We start from the raw sequence: 15,302 nt of genomic DNA on the forward strand, positions 1-15,302 counted from the left end.
ACCACAGGCCACAAGAAAGAAAATCATTTGATTCTCCCTTCAACACAGTCAGTGTTGATGGGGGAATCCCTCCCGTGGAGCCATTGTGTTAACCCGGCGGGGGAGAGCCATGCCCCCTGGAAGAATAGTGATTACTGCTAGTGACTATAATAGCTGTTAGCAATAATCGCATGTAAAATCTGACTGGCTGGTTGCACCCAAGTTGATCGATTGATCAACTTGGGTACATTCAGCCTGCCCATAGATGGTTTGAATCGTGGCTGTTGCCTGCTGAACAGACCGAGATACAAGCCGTCTATGGCCATTGTTATGGCAAATTACTGCAGAAAAAGTTATTTTTCCAAGGGGTTCACATACTTTTACTTGCCACTGTATAGGGACAGCCACATAAGCTGATCCTCAGTTTATCCAATGAAAAACAGATTCCCTACGGTTTCTCTTGATGTCAAAGATCCCCAAAGCCCTTGGTAGCCAGAGACAATGACATCACGACAGAAATAAGTTACAAAATAAGAAACTGCATTCTACCATAAAATCTATAGAAAGTGAATGTTCAATAATTCAATCATTGTGAGTGCTGGAAATCTACGTGTATTGCTTGTCAGCACTCCCAAATACTTATGGCATAGAAAAAAAGGTTGATTTTAGGACTCTGCCAAGGTTTGGTTAAGAATGCTGCTATTGGTCCAACCCTTGAAAATACAAAGTTACTTGACTACAAACCCAAAAAGCCAATCACGGCTGAAACCATTGGATTAATATAAAATATTGACACTTCTATAGAACAAAGGATTAAGGGCCGGTTCATACCATAGAAACGGAGTCCAGATACATTCCAGATGAGTTTTTGTATTTGCGTTTTTGGCGCGTTGGTTCATTTTTTCTGATCTTTTTCTTCAATTTAATTAGGGACATGTGCATTCCAGTGCATTTTAGGTGCGTTCTGGTGCATTTTGTATGCATTTACTGCATTCCAGCACAGTTCAGTACAGTGCAGAAAAAAACGCAGCATGTTCTAATTTTTTTTTCTGGAACTGGAACACACTGGAACTGACCGCACTGGTGTGAACTATGCCATTGGAAACCATGTAACATACAATCAGTTCGTTTTTGATGCAGGAAAAAAAAACGCACTAGACTGCATGTGGTGTGAACTGCCCCTTAATGCAGGTTACAGATTTGAAACTAACAACAAGTCTTCACCGATTTGTGCATTCTTTACAAACTTGTAATCCTTTAAACCTTTCTGTTCTTGGTCTCAATTTGGCCAGTTCACTTTCAAATACAAAAAGCACCCAGAGTGCACTGAAAAATAGTAAAGATCACTATAGTATAGTTGTGCTCAAAAGTTTGCATACTCTGCCAGAAATGTTGGCATTGATATTGAAACTATGACGGATCATGCCAAAAAAAACTGTCTTGTTTAAGGATAGTGATCATATGAGGCTATTTATGATCACATAGCTGTTTGGCTCCTTTTTACCACTTGCCTACAGGGACTTCTACCCCCTTCCTTCCCAGGCCAATTTTCAGCTTTCAGCGCTGTCGCACTTTAAATGACAATTGCATGGTCATGCAACACTGTACCCATATGAAATTTTATCATTTTTTTCACACAGAGCTTTCTTTTGGTGACATTTGATTGCCACTGGGTGTTTTATTTTTTGTGCTATAAACACAATTTTTATAAAGCAGGTAATTTTTCGCATTCACTGATGTGCATTGATAAGGCTGTACTGATGGGCACTGATACGAGGCACTGATGAGGTGGAACGGATAGACAGCACTGATGAGCTGGGACTGATGATGCTGCACTGATATGCAGCAATTATGACAACTGATGGGAGGGGGGCACTGCTGGGTGGGCACTGATCATCAGGGAACATCTGTTTTCTGACAATTGCCAGTTATCCGCAGTACTGTCCTCACGCTGCGACAGCTGATCCCTTGGTGAAAGGCAGCTGTGATTGGCCTTTTACCACATCACGTTATCAGCTGTGTTTGTCAGACACAGCGATCACGGAGATCGGTGGGTGCACGCCGCTGGAGGCGTGTTCTGGGAGAACGTCATATGACGCCCTCCCAAAACTGGACAACCACGCTGTAGTCATTTGGCTACAGCCCGGTTGTCAAGTGGTTAAATCATAAAAACAGAAATCGCCCAAATGGCCCGGATCAAAAGTTTACAGACCCTGAAATGGTTGGCCCTCGTACAGACACACAAGGTGACACGGGTTAAAATGGCAATCAAAGGTCAATTCCTCACATCTGTGGCTTTTTAAATTGCAATTAGTGTCTGTGTATAAATAGTTAATGAGTTTGTTAGCTCTCATGTGGATGCACTGAGCAGGCTAGATATAGAGCCATGGAGAGCAGAAAAGAACTGTCAAAAGACCTGCGTAACTAAGCAATCAAACTTTAGAAAGATGGAAAAAGATATAAAAAGATATCCAAAGTCTTGAACACGCCAGAAAGTACTGTTCAATCACCTATTAGGAAGTGGAAGAGCTCTAAAGGAACGGGGAATCTTGTGAAAATTGATGGCAAGATGAATGCAGCAGGTTTTAAAAAAATATCTGGTCAGACAATATGCATTCTTCTGCATGAAATGCTGCACATGGGAAGTTCTTGTCTTTCCAGCACAACAAAAGCATAATGCCTGCAGTCTCCCGACCTTAAGATCATCGAGACACTCTGGTGAGATCTCAAATGTGTGGTCCATGCAACACGCATGAGCAGTTACCACCTGCAAGAATTTGGGGCCTGATAAGACAACTATTACAAAAGACTGCATGCGGTCATTGACAGTAAAGGGGGCAATACACAGTATTAAGGACTAAGGGTATGCAGACTTTTGAACAGGGGTCATTTAATTTGTTTACTTGTTGCCATGTTTTGTTTTATGATTGTGCCATTCTGTTATGACCTATAGCTGAATATGAATTCCATAAAAAAATAAAAAATGTGTTTTGCTTGCTCATGTTTTCTTTCAAAATGGTACATACTGTATAACCAATTCTCCAAGGGTATGCAAACTTTTGAGCACATCTATAAAAAGAGAGCTTTACTATTTCAGTGTGCTCTGGGTGTTTTTTGTATTTAAAACAAGTGGAATCCTGGGATCAACCATATCCTTTAAGCACTAATAAATGCAGAAATCAGTGAAACAACTGTAACGGTGTCCGAGATGTGGACTGAGATTAGCAGACTCGCACCACTATACCTAAGCTGTGAAACACATAATGATGACACCCAATAATAACTGGGGAAAATGGCACAGAGCTTGACCTTCCCCAGATTATGCCCCATTGCAGTATGCTTAATAGTTCATCTTTGGCTGTGATTTCTGTAAACATTGGCAATGGAATCCTTTAAGACAGTGGTCTCCAAACTGCGGCCCTTTGCATGCTTTTATACAGCCATCGAGGCATTATTCCTCCCACTGCAAGCAACAGTGTGGCATAGTTTCTCCCACCAACATCGACAATGAGGTACTATTCCCCCCACCGATACCAATGATGGGGCACCATTCCCCCACCGATACCATGATGGGGCACCATTCCCCCACCGATACCATGATGGGGCACCATTCCCCCACCGATACCATGATGGGGCACCATTCCCCCACCGATACCAATGATGGGGCACTATTTCTCCCATTGATACCAATGATGGGGTACTATTTCTCCCACTGATACCAATGATGGGGCACTATTTCTCCCACTGATACCGATGATGGGGCACTATTTCTCCCACTGATACCGATGATGGGGCACTATTTCTCCCATTGATACCGATGATGGGGCACGATTTCTCCCATTGATACCGATGATGGGGCACTATTTCTCCCATTGATACCGATGATGGGGCACTATTTCTCCCATTGATACCGATGATGGGGCACTATTTCTCCCATTGATACCGATGATGGGGCTCTATGTCTCCCATTGATACCGATGATGGGGCACTATGTCTCCCATTGATACCGATGATGGGGCACTATGTCTCCCATTGATACCGATGATGGGGCACTATGTCTCCCATTGATACCGATGATGGGGCACTATGTCTCCCATTGATACCGATGATGGGGCACTATGTCTCCCATTGATACCGATGATGGGGCACTATGTCTCCCATTGATACCGATGATGGGGCACTATGTCTCCCATTGATACCGATGATGGGGCACTATGTCTCCCATTGATACCGATGATGGGGCACTATGTCTCCCATTGATACCGATGATGGGGCACTATGTCTCCCATTGATACCGATGATGGGGCACTATGTCTCCCATTGATACCGATGATGGGGCACTATGTCTCCCATTGATACCGATGATGGGGCACTATGTCTCCCATTGATACCGATGATGGGGCACTATTTCTCTAATGATAGGGCACTATTCCTTTCATTGATAGTAAGGATGGGGCACTATTCCTCCTAGTGAATCTTGTGATGGGGCACTATTCCCTCATTGATACCAACGATGGAGCATGATTCCTCCCGTTGATACTAATGATGGGGCACTATTCCTCCAGTTGATAGTAACGATGGGGCACTATTTCTCCTGTTGATACAAATGATGGGGCACTATTTCTCCCGTTGATACAAATGATGGGGCACTATTTCTCCCGTTGATACAAATGATGGGGCACTATTTCTCCCGTTGATACCAATGGTGGGGCGCGTTTCCTCCCGTTGATACCAATGGTGGGGCGCGTTTCCTCCCGTTGATACCAATGGTGGGGCGCGTTTCCTCCCGTTGATACCAATGGTGGGGCGCGTTTCCTCCCGTTGATACCAATGGTGGGGCGCGTTTCCTCCCGTTGATACCAATGGTGGGGCGCGTTTCCTCCCGTTGATACCAATGGTGGGGCGCGTTTCCTCCCGTTGATACCAATGGTGGGGCACGTTTCCTCCCGTTGATACCAATGGTGGGGCACGTTTCCTCCCGTTGATACCAATGGTGGGGCACGTTTCCTCCCGTTGATACCAATGGTGGGGCACGTTTCCTCCCGTTGATACCAATGGTGGGGCACGTTTCCTCCCGTTGATACCAATGGTGGGGCACGTTTCCTCCCGTTGATACCAATGGTGGGGCACGTTTCCTCCCGTTGATACCAATGGTGGGGCACGTTTCCTCCCGTTGATACCAATGGTGGGGCACGTTTCCTCCCGTTGATACCAATGGTGGGGCACGTTTCCTCCCGTTGATACCAATGGTGGGGCACGTTTCCTCCCGTTGATACCAATGGTGGGGCACGTTTCCTCCCGTTGATACCAATGGTGGGGCACGTTTCCTCCCGTTGATACCAATGGTGGGGCACGTTTCCTCCCGTTGATACCAATGGTGGGGCACGTTTCCTCCCGTTGATACCAATGGTGGGGCACGTTTCCTCCCGTTGATACCAATGGTGGGGCACGTTTCCTCCCGTTGATACCAATGGTGGGGCACGTTTCCTCCCGTTGATACCAATGGTGGGGCACGTTTCCTCCCGTTGATACCAATGGTGGGGCACGTTTCCTCCCGTTGATACCAATGGTGGGGCACGTTTCCTCCCATTGATACCAATGGTGGGGCACGTTTCCTCCCATTGATACCAATGGTGGGGCACGTTTCCTCCCATTGATACCAATGGTGGGGCACGTTTCCTCCCATTGATACCAATGGTGGGGCACGTTTCCTCCCATTGATACCAATGGTGGGGCACGTTTCCTCCCATTGATACCAATGGTGGGGCACGTTTCCTCCCATTGATACCAATGGTGGGGCACGTTTCCTCCCATTGATACCAATGGTGGGGCACGTTTCCTCCCATTGATACCAAAGATGGGGCACGTTTCCTCCCCTTAATACCAATGATGGGGCACTGTTTACTTCCACTGACGCCAGGACTTATTCTTCTGCCACTGGTCACAGTCCAGCCTTCCTAAAATTTGAAGGACAGTAAACCGGCAGTTTGTTTAGAAAGTTTAGAGACCTCTGCTTTAAGATATCAATGTATAGCAATCACCTTGATGTAAACAATCCTATCAATATAAGTTATAAAAAAAAAACCACAACTTTATTCTATGTATAGCTTGTGGTTTTATATGTGCATGATGGCAGCCATATCATAGCTGATTGGTCAGTCAGCAGTTAAGATTGTTAGCCAGAGACCATGTAAACTAAGCTGCCAAGGCCTGGTGAGTAAAGAATTGAACATAGTTTTTAATTGATAACATGAAAGAAGTTTGTCACTTCAAAATATTTGGTAATGCTGTAAGTTTACTATTGCTTTACGTCAAGTGTTTTCACGGACAGGTCCACTTTAATAAATTTGGAGTGTCCAAAACAACCACTCACCTGGAAGTTGCTGCGCAGGCTGCTGCCATGCTTGGTAAGTGCTACCCCAACCCTGCGTTAAAAACGCCTGAGGACCGCTAGAAAGAGAGGAAGATGACAGTCAAAATCTGCATGGGACTAAAGTAACCCCCAACCATAAACATATTCTAAATCCAGTATTTACCATTCTTAATCAAAATGCCTGGAATAGGACTAATACTGATGGGGTAGCACAGCAACATTCTTCAGTCAATATACATGACTGAGCAGCAATTGCTCCATGGTCCAGATCTGATGCTCACATACCCATTGTAGGTGCTTCCAGCTGTGGACACAGGTCAGCAATGGGCACCCTGACCAGTCTGTGGCTACAGAGCCCCATACACAACAAACTGCGATTCTAATTTTTTTCTGCTTTTAACACAACTTCAGGGACAACATGTTTATTTCCTGCCCAATAAATCCCAATGCCATTATAATGAGGTCAATGTTATTCACTTAACTTGTGGTGTACTATATATTTATTTTTTCCCTCCTCTCTTCCTGTAAATGCTAAGTGTCTCACTGTACCAGACAAATTGTATAAGTTGCTCACATGCATCAAAACAATGCTTATTTTGTGCCAAGAGCTTGGTGTATTACTTCTCAGCACCAAAAACTAGCTAAAGCCCAGTTCTGAGCTTATCCAAAAATTAAACCAGACCCACTCAGCAAATGCAGGATATGCAGCTCCTATTGTTGATCGGGGGCATTCTGTAAAGTTAACCAGCTCTCCCATAGGAGCCAGCTCCAGTTATTTTTATTGCCATCCTAAAAAGTGAATGGTCCCTTCCGATATCCATATAATGTACGAACAGTGGTGTCTGGTCACATTTTATTTTTTGGGCCAGTCCACTTTAAACTTCTGCAGCAGAAAAGTGTCTAGCAGTAAAACCACATAATTCACTCCAACACACACTGTCAGCCATACATGGACTGGCCAGTTCAGCAGCGACCAGATTAATATAGATCCATGTATGGGGCATGGCTGGATCTACCGATCAACTTCTGTACAACCAGCCTGTGTTTACTGAATGATCAGTGCCTTTGGCTTAGTTGGCAACACAGATCAGTGTATTCTGATGACAGGGAAGGTTCCCTACCGTCAGAACACAACAGCAAAGCGGGAGTGATTCACCCATTCAACTCAAATATGTAGATGGGGGAACTGGCTCATTTTTCTTTTCCGTCAATGAGCAATTATTGTATGGCCAGCTTTAGACCTACCCCAGCCTCAACCTTCTATGTCACTCACAACACGACAAACAATCGAATTTTTATCCACAACCCCCACTTCTTCAACACCAAAGCTCTAAACTATTTCCTTAAACGTTTGTATAGCCAAATTATTTTTGTAAGTTTTGAATAGAGGAGGTGTTAAAGAAAAAAAAAAAAAAAATACCCTACCAGATCGTGGTCTCTGGATACTTTTTACTTATTTTTTGGATCGTGTAGGGAAGGATTAGACAGAGGCCAGACACTGCCCATGGCGAGCCATTACTTTAACATATTGATGCAACATGTCAGGAAGTGATGTCAGATGCTGACCTTGGAACTGGAAATGCCCATTCCACCATCTTGAATATTGGAAACCTGCATATCTTCATCTATGTAAGCAGTTTTATGGTAAAGTGTTTTTAAATGTTTCTTTTATGTCCTATACATCATTCACTCATTGGAAGTCTGTGTAATAAGGGAACTGAAGTGATATACAAGAGGAGTATCAGATTTGATATTACTGTCTGGTAAGGAGTTTTGTGCACAAGGGGGTGGTGTATGGCGGCATGTACCGATGAATTCCCAAACTGCACTGTATGGAGCATGGTTTATTGCAAGCACAATTTATTTGGTGTACATTAGTTGTGGTGATAATACACTATTTTAGCTATTTTCTTCTTGAGTGACAATGAGAAAAGAAGGATTCTGAGGAGAACGTGGATTCAAAGTGAATTGATAACCTACAAAAGCGGATGTTTGCCAAGAAGATAAGCAGGAGGGATGAGAAATCACATATCACTGGTGATTGTCACATACATATGTGCGCACCATATAGTAAATTTTTAATGGTAATTTCAAAATGACTGCACTACATGATTTTTTTTTATTTTTTGGGGGATGTACACGGGATGAGATGAAGATTTTAGTGGAAGATGTGGAAACACTGAAGTGAAAGCACTATTGAAAAGAACAGAAGACACAGTCGGGGGTGTTGTGAAGCTTTATTAGACCCATTCTGATGTATGTGGGTCAGAAAATCCAGTAAAGCCTAGCACACAATCAGAAAAACAGACAAAAAAATACTACTCTCAAAGAGATCATATGATAATCTGTTCGTTAGTACACAGCTTTCGTCCAAAATCATTCAAATGGACAAAACCGTGTCTGAGGGTGAGAGGGAATATCCCAGGGACTTTAAATATGAAACTGCATTTTAACATTTTAACATTCAGATACAAGTTAGCAGTGTATGATTGGTATAATGATACTGCACTAATATGAATGAAAGTGTGACCTCAATTCAGGGATCATGCAAAACTCACTCACTTTTGATGAGGTGTCGCGTGCGGTTGGCTGAATGGACTCTGCCCGTAGCTGCTTGGACCGCTGATTGCTGTGCCCTAAAAGGATGAACACAGACATTTTAGTGACAACAGCACAGGAAACGCTTGAGCAAAAGATCCTTTCTGAGCTAGAAGCAGTTGTAGCTGGCTGAGTGCAGCTAAGTAGCAACACAAAGGATGGCAAATATTGTCTTTCAGCATCATTAGCTCTCTTCAGACAGAAGACCTGAGCAGCACATGAAAGGGCCTCTAACAAGGTGTAAAGTACCTGGGTGAAAGCATCAGATACAAGCTGCCCATGGACTTAAGTAGGGCATTCTAGAGAAGGGCATTAAAAATGAACCTTCTCCGTTCTAATGTGAGCCAGTTCAATGCCCAGAAACCAGTATGCAGCCTGGGTGTCACAGAAAGGCTTTCGGTTAAAGTGTTGCTAAACCCACAACAGTAAAATTAGTCTGTATATGCAGTAACGCTTGCTTGTTATACTCACTTTGGAACCTAAGAGGTTAATCTTCCGCATTGTGTAAAAATGCTGTTTGATCCTGCCTTCTCTGATCCTCCCCTTCTTCCAGTGTCCCCCTTATCTTCTGATAAGACAAATCGTGTGGAGACATTCTGCACATGGTGTGTACTGCTAGAGAGGTTATTATTTTTCTCTTGGGAGCGTGCATGTGATCAGCACAGCGCCAATCAGCACTGCCCAGGCAGAGGTCAGGGGTTCTGCATCCTCCTAGAGAAAACTCCTCCTTCAAGCTTTAACCAGTGCTCTGATGAACACTGATAGAAGTCACAAGACAGCTCTAACTGCTGATGAGAAAAGGTATTTAGCAGTTTATATTTACTAAAAATAATTGCATTTCCATGTTCTGTGTACTGTTGTTTATGAGATATAGTGAAATGCAGGGTCCGGGGTTTAGTAACACTTTAAGGCTTCTCACTCACATTTTGCTTTCAGCTTATTGAAAAAAAAAAGGAACACCTGCCACACTAAAGCATAAATACAACTAAAATGAAAAAGTCCCAAGTCCTTTTCTGCTTAATTTCTCAAGATCACTTACAAACCGCACTGAAGCAGAAGTGTCAGTTTGACAGCTAGGCAGGTCTGAAATGCCCCCTTGCTGAGTCTAAGCTCCCCAGTTAGCATAGAGAATGAAAATTATGTTGACAGCAGAGATATATATCTGAGTAAGCAGAGTGTGGACTGGACCTCTGCAGAGTGACCACTCAAAGTAAAAAAAAAAAAAAAAAAAAAAAAAAAAAAAAAAAAGGAAAAGCCCTCTTTTACAGCATGTTGGCAGGGGACAGGCTTTTTACCCCTGAATGCAACTGCCTTCTAAAACAGTGGATTGCAACTAGCCGATTTAGACTCAAAGTCCAATTGGGATTTAAAGGCTTCCTCTTTAGGGCTGCATAGCTGAATCATGATCTGAACCCCTCATCTGTTTATGGACTTACCCCTACTTTCTCATCAATGAGATGCCTAGCCATCTCAATCTGCTGTGGGATGCCCCGGATGGTGAATATCCGGATGCTTGGGTCTGTGTTGGGTGGAGGATTCCTCTGAAGCTCCACATGGGCCCCTGATTGCTGGTTTATGCTTTTGATATTTTCTCCTCCTGTGAGAAAAGACAACAAACTATTAGAAGACTTATTATCAACTATATTATACAATTCAGTGCATTAGGACATCCCATTAATATACAAAGTGGATAAGTCTCAGAAGAGTCAATCTTACATCATCCTTACAATATTATTTTCCTATTTTATTTAAGCAAAACACACGAATACATAAAATCAGAAAGAAATGAAATGAATGTGGGCACCACAACAAAATGTTGCTCTGTAGTTTGAGGGCAAGGTTTAACTCACACAATTAAATGGCAGTGCAGTATTGTAAGCAATGAAACGTGCTATCCAGGGGCGGACTGACCATTTGGAAACTCGGGCACTGCCCGAGGGCCCGGGGTCAGTAGGGGGCCCCATGAGATGCCCCTGGTACCTTTTTCATAGGCTTTTTTGTGTTTGGGCAAGGACACAGGGGCCCCATGATCCCCTATTGCCCGGGGGTCCCATGAGTTGTCAGTCCGCCCCTGGTGCTATCCTTTGTTTTTTTTAGATGCAATGCAATTTTGAATAGGTCTATAAATATTACTTTTGAAGGCACACACAGAACGACAGTCCACTTTAAAAATGGACTGCAATGCAATCTTTTGGTGAGAACAGGCCCTTGTGACCTCAATGGATCCAGGAAAAACTGTATGTTGTCAGGTCCTTCACTGGGCACATACCAATGGGCGTAGCAAATCCACTGAACAGTCAATAGAGATTTACAGAATGTGGAGGGTGCTAGTATTCAGATTTACTGGGGAGAAATCAATGCAGGTATATTGAATCCTCAATATGGAGATCCCTACACCAAAGTTCAAGTCCTAGACTCCCCACTTATTTCATACTAAAGCAGCAGCCATGTGGGAGACTACTCTGATTGGCAGGGAGACTCAGTCAACCAGCAACCATCCATATCTATAAAACTCTATTGGGAGGACTTTCCAAGGCTGAAAGAAAATTTCATGTTTCACAAAACGTTTCTCTTAGATTACCAGGCAAATCGAGCAAGAATGTTTTCCTTGTTGAACCTCAAGAGCTTGAATACAAACCTCAATGACCCTACAGGTTCATATTTCCTTCTGGAGGACAACAAATGCATAGAAAGGTTTCTCTGCACAAAAAGGTTTTGTTATAGCACAGAAAGCATTCTCCTTCCCGAGGTTTACCCTCACAGGGTTGACAGCCCTTCAGGGGTGAGCAGCAACCTGTTTTGGATGTGTTTGCTTTATACAAGGGAAATCTAAACAGTCTGCCTCTACTGCTAGGAACAGCTCAGTAATGTATGGTGTGAAAATTACCAGTTCATTGAGCGTGCTTACTCTTTGCCTTTTAAAATGTGGTGAACAGTTTCTCTCTGACATTGTGGCACATTTATAAAAGCATAGTCTTGGGATTTTCGAGTTTTATTTCTGCTTTGCTTGCTGTAGGACACTGAAGAAAATCAGCACAGAAAGTGTAGGTGCTTGCACCGGATCCATGTAACCGTCTCGGACAAGTACATGAAAAAACCTGGTTGATCCCGCTGTTCTCTGCCCCCCCCCCCCCCTCCTGTCCATGTCTCCAATGCAGTTGGGGATTTTGCAGAGCAGTGTTGGCAGCTACTGCACATGCTCAGTTTTCAGTGTCTAAGCTGAGCATTTCTTCCCTATCACATCTGAACAGCCTATGTAACTATAGAGTCACACATGTGGGCGTATATGCAGTACTAAAAGACAGCCCACTCCCTCTCTTCTCTATGCCCACTAACCAGCTAAACACAATGGGGGTGGGATATTATAAAGCCAATTCAGGATACTCCTGAAGAAGTGTTTGAAAAAACATAGCCAAGACAAGGCTGATGTCATCACATCAGACACATGCCCACTTTTGCTCTACTAGGAGGTAGTACGCTTACGAAAATGCTTTGCATGTCCAGCTTACATGCCAGTTTCCATTTTGGCACTTAATTTTCTAGTAACAGCAATATTCTGATATGAGAAGTCCTGGTCTTTAAGAATCATTGTGGAGGATGACAATTTATTAAAGGGGTACTTAAGGGATAATGTGTAAAGGCTCTATATCATGCCACATTATATACACCTACCTACTATTAGGTCATATAGTCTGGTTAGACATGAGAAAGGTTGAAATGCGTTGACTTCTCTTGCACCCCCTGCACTTTTACCTTACTTTTTTTTTTTTTTAGCGAGTTTTCAATAAACTGCAATTTTGCAGAGTGCAAACATCCAAAATTTTTATACCCCATACTGTCTGGTAAATGTGCTTCTAAAATGCAAAGGGAACCACAAGGTGCTGTTTGACACAATTTGGATTGCTTTTGTAAAAGACATCCCTGACATCACAGAGGAAGGTTTACAATTGACTGTATAAAAAGGATAAATTCACATTTTTAGGCAGGTAAAAAAAACATGTGCATTTATTATTTTTGGTTGCAGGGACATGGGAGGCGGAGGGCAGCAGCTGCAGCATTGGGAACATGTTACATGTTTCACTCTACAAACGGGTGGCATGGTCTCAAAGATGAACTCACCTTTTATTCATGTGTATTGTGTGGACATTGATATACAATGGACATTGTAAATGATCACAATTGGTTTTCTGGTTGTCTAATTTTGCCAAGTGATGCCTTTTTTAAAAAAATCTATTTTCTCAATCTAGAACCTGTAGCTTTCTTTGACACCTGACACTTCTGCCTTTGATGTAAAAAAAACCCCCAAAAAAACCCCCAAAAAAAAAAAAAAACCCAAAACAAATCAAAAAAAACCCCCAAAAAAATCACATACACACTCAATATATATGCATTATAAAACACATTTTATATTTTTTTGTTCCTGACAACTGGACGGATATTTTGTGTTTTAGCTTGAAGTGCTGCTTTGTTTTTTTAGAGGTTCTACTGATCAAAAAAAAAACTGTTTTCTCTGTTAACAGTACCATTATACCAATGGCAACCAATCAGGTTTTCCTTCTTATACTCCCAATCACATGAAAGGAACCATGTGACTAGTGTAGGCTACATGGGCAGTTCTATCAGATACTTTTACATTAATGCTAGATTTGGCTGCTTCTACGGGGTGCGGCTCACATAGACAATGTATGACCTCTAAACTTTCAGAAAAGCATCTGTACAACACAAAGCCCAACAGACTGCAAGACATAGCATATGGTTGAAGCGAACTACAGACGTGTGAATGGGGTACGGCTAATCGATTAAAGCATAACCTTTCCATCCCATCCTCTCCTGAAACCAGCAGAACATGTACTTCAAGTAGTCCAGTAAAATGTGATACAGTATAAGAAACAGCAGGGGGCACATGGTACGTAATCTATGAAACGCCCTCATCCATAGTGGCATAGTGTTCTGCTGTGCTGACCACTGAGTGAAGCAATGTTGGTACCAAGTTTCCGGACCTTGGTACCAACATGACCCTAACACTTTGCGTAAGTCTTAAAATAAACCCTTAACTTTAAACATAACTTTTGCCATTTTTCTAAGTTTTGTATGCATAAAGAAGTGTTTTATCATCCCATTCTATTGTTAGCTATGACCCCATTGGGGAGATTTCCACCCACCTTATGTCTCTTGGATCCCAGAGCAAGAAATGAGGGACACAAGCGTCACATAGACAGGAAGACAGACAACCACAAACACCTTAGCCTTGGTTCAAATGTGCGATTTTCAATGCGTTATTCGGTGGCAGATTCACAGCTTTATACTGAGTATCCTTTCAATCCGCTGTATGTTTCAGAAAAAGGGCTGTGTGCAACTTTTGAGAAGTACATTCTGAATTGGAACCACAGAAAGTAGAATGTGAACTGCATTTGTTGTTCACATCTATTCCGATTACATTGCATGTTTGCATTCGATTTGTGTGGCAGAGAGATTAATATAGGAATTGTAGGTAAGAGAGATTGACTCTGAACAACCTTTGCTGGAGGCAGATCTGAAGAACGCAGGTGTATTAAAAACTCATTGTTTTTCAAACTAAATTGCATCGGATTCGCCCCGCTGCTCAAAACTGAGCAATTTTACAACACGTGTGAACCTAGGCTTACAGGGTTTCTAGCCCTTGTCGAAAAAAACAGCCCTCAGGGACACAGCGTTATACAGCACCCCACGAGGCTTGTACCAGCTAATCAATCCAACATGTAGAAATTAGTAGCAGCGACGGGCAGTGTGTACAAAGGGCAAGGACTTAACGTGAGCTTATGATCCGCACTTACTGGTTCATGGGAAATAATTGCAATCCCCGATCCCTATCACGAATGGTGTTCAGGGGGTTCCTCACATCTGTCAGCAAAGGGTAGACACACGCTGGTTTGTCTGCATACATTCCTGAACATCCAAGGGCATCACAGACATGTTATTGCTCGATCTTGTGTGGCTGAACGCCACTTGTCCCTCTAAGATGTTGGATGTGGACCACCGGGGGTCACGTAACTAGTTAGGATGGAGGAGTCTGGTTCCTTATTGGAATTAACCAGACACATTGCGCCACCAATTAAGAACCACCAACCACAGAATCGAGAAAGAGCTGTCAATCCTTTCCGTGTCCAGGCTGGGTGAGGTTTCCCATGTTTCTAGCCCTTCTGCACTATTTAGGTTTGGTTCATACTGAATGAGACTTTAAAATTGCGATATTTCACATGAAGCGTCATGATTTCAAGGCCGCAGGTCAGTGTGAATTCATGTGCGACTTGCCTGAAATCGGTGCAACTTCATGCAGACATCTATACAAGTAGCACATGAAATCACAAAAAAT

General features: G+C 43.0%; 1 protein-coding gene across 2 annotated transcripts in view; it reads right to left on the reverse strand.

Moving 5' to 3' along the window:
* FUBP3 (far upstream element binding protein 3) overlaps positions 1-15,302 on the reverse strand; it is a 142,818-nt gene that overhangs the window by 14,044 nt on the left and 113,472 nt on the right. For both annotated transcript variants that reach the window (XM_089669038.1, XM_089669037.1), the window contains 3 exons: positions 10,387-10,547; positions 8,915-8,988; positions 6,353-6,429 (listed from right to left, as the gene is read on the reverse strand). In XM_089669038.1, the coding sequence (XP_089525164.1) occupies positions 6,353-6,429; positions 8,915-8,988; positions 10,387-10,547 (312 nt within the window). The remainder of the gene's footprint in view (positions 1-6,352; positions 6,430-8,914; positions 8,989-10,386; positions 10,548-15,302) is intronic.

Source organism: Staurois parvus, unplaced genomic scaffold, assembly GCF_062004578.1.
Source record: "Staurois parvus isolate SC_StPar_1 unplaced genomic scaffold, SC_StPar_1.0 ptg000068l, whole genome shotgun sequence".
NCBI classification, from domain to species: domain Eukaryota; kingdom Metazoa; phylum Chordata; class Amphibia; order Anura; family Ranidae; genus Staurois; species Staurois parvus.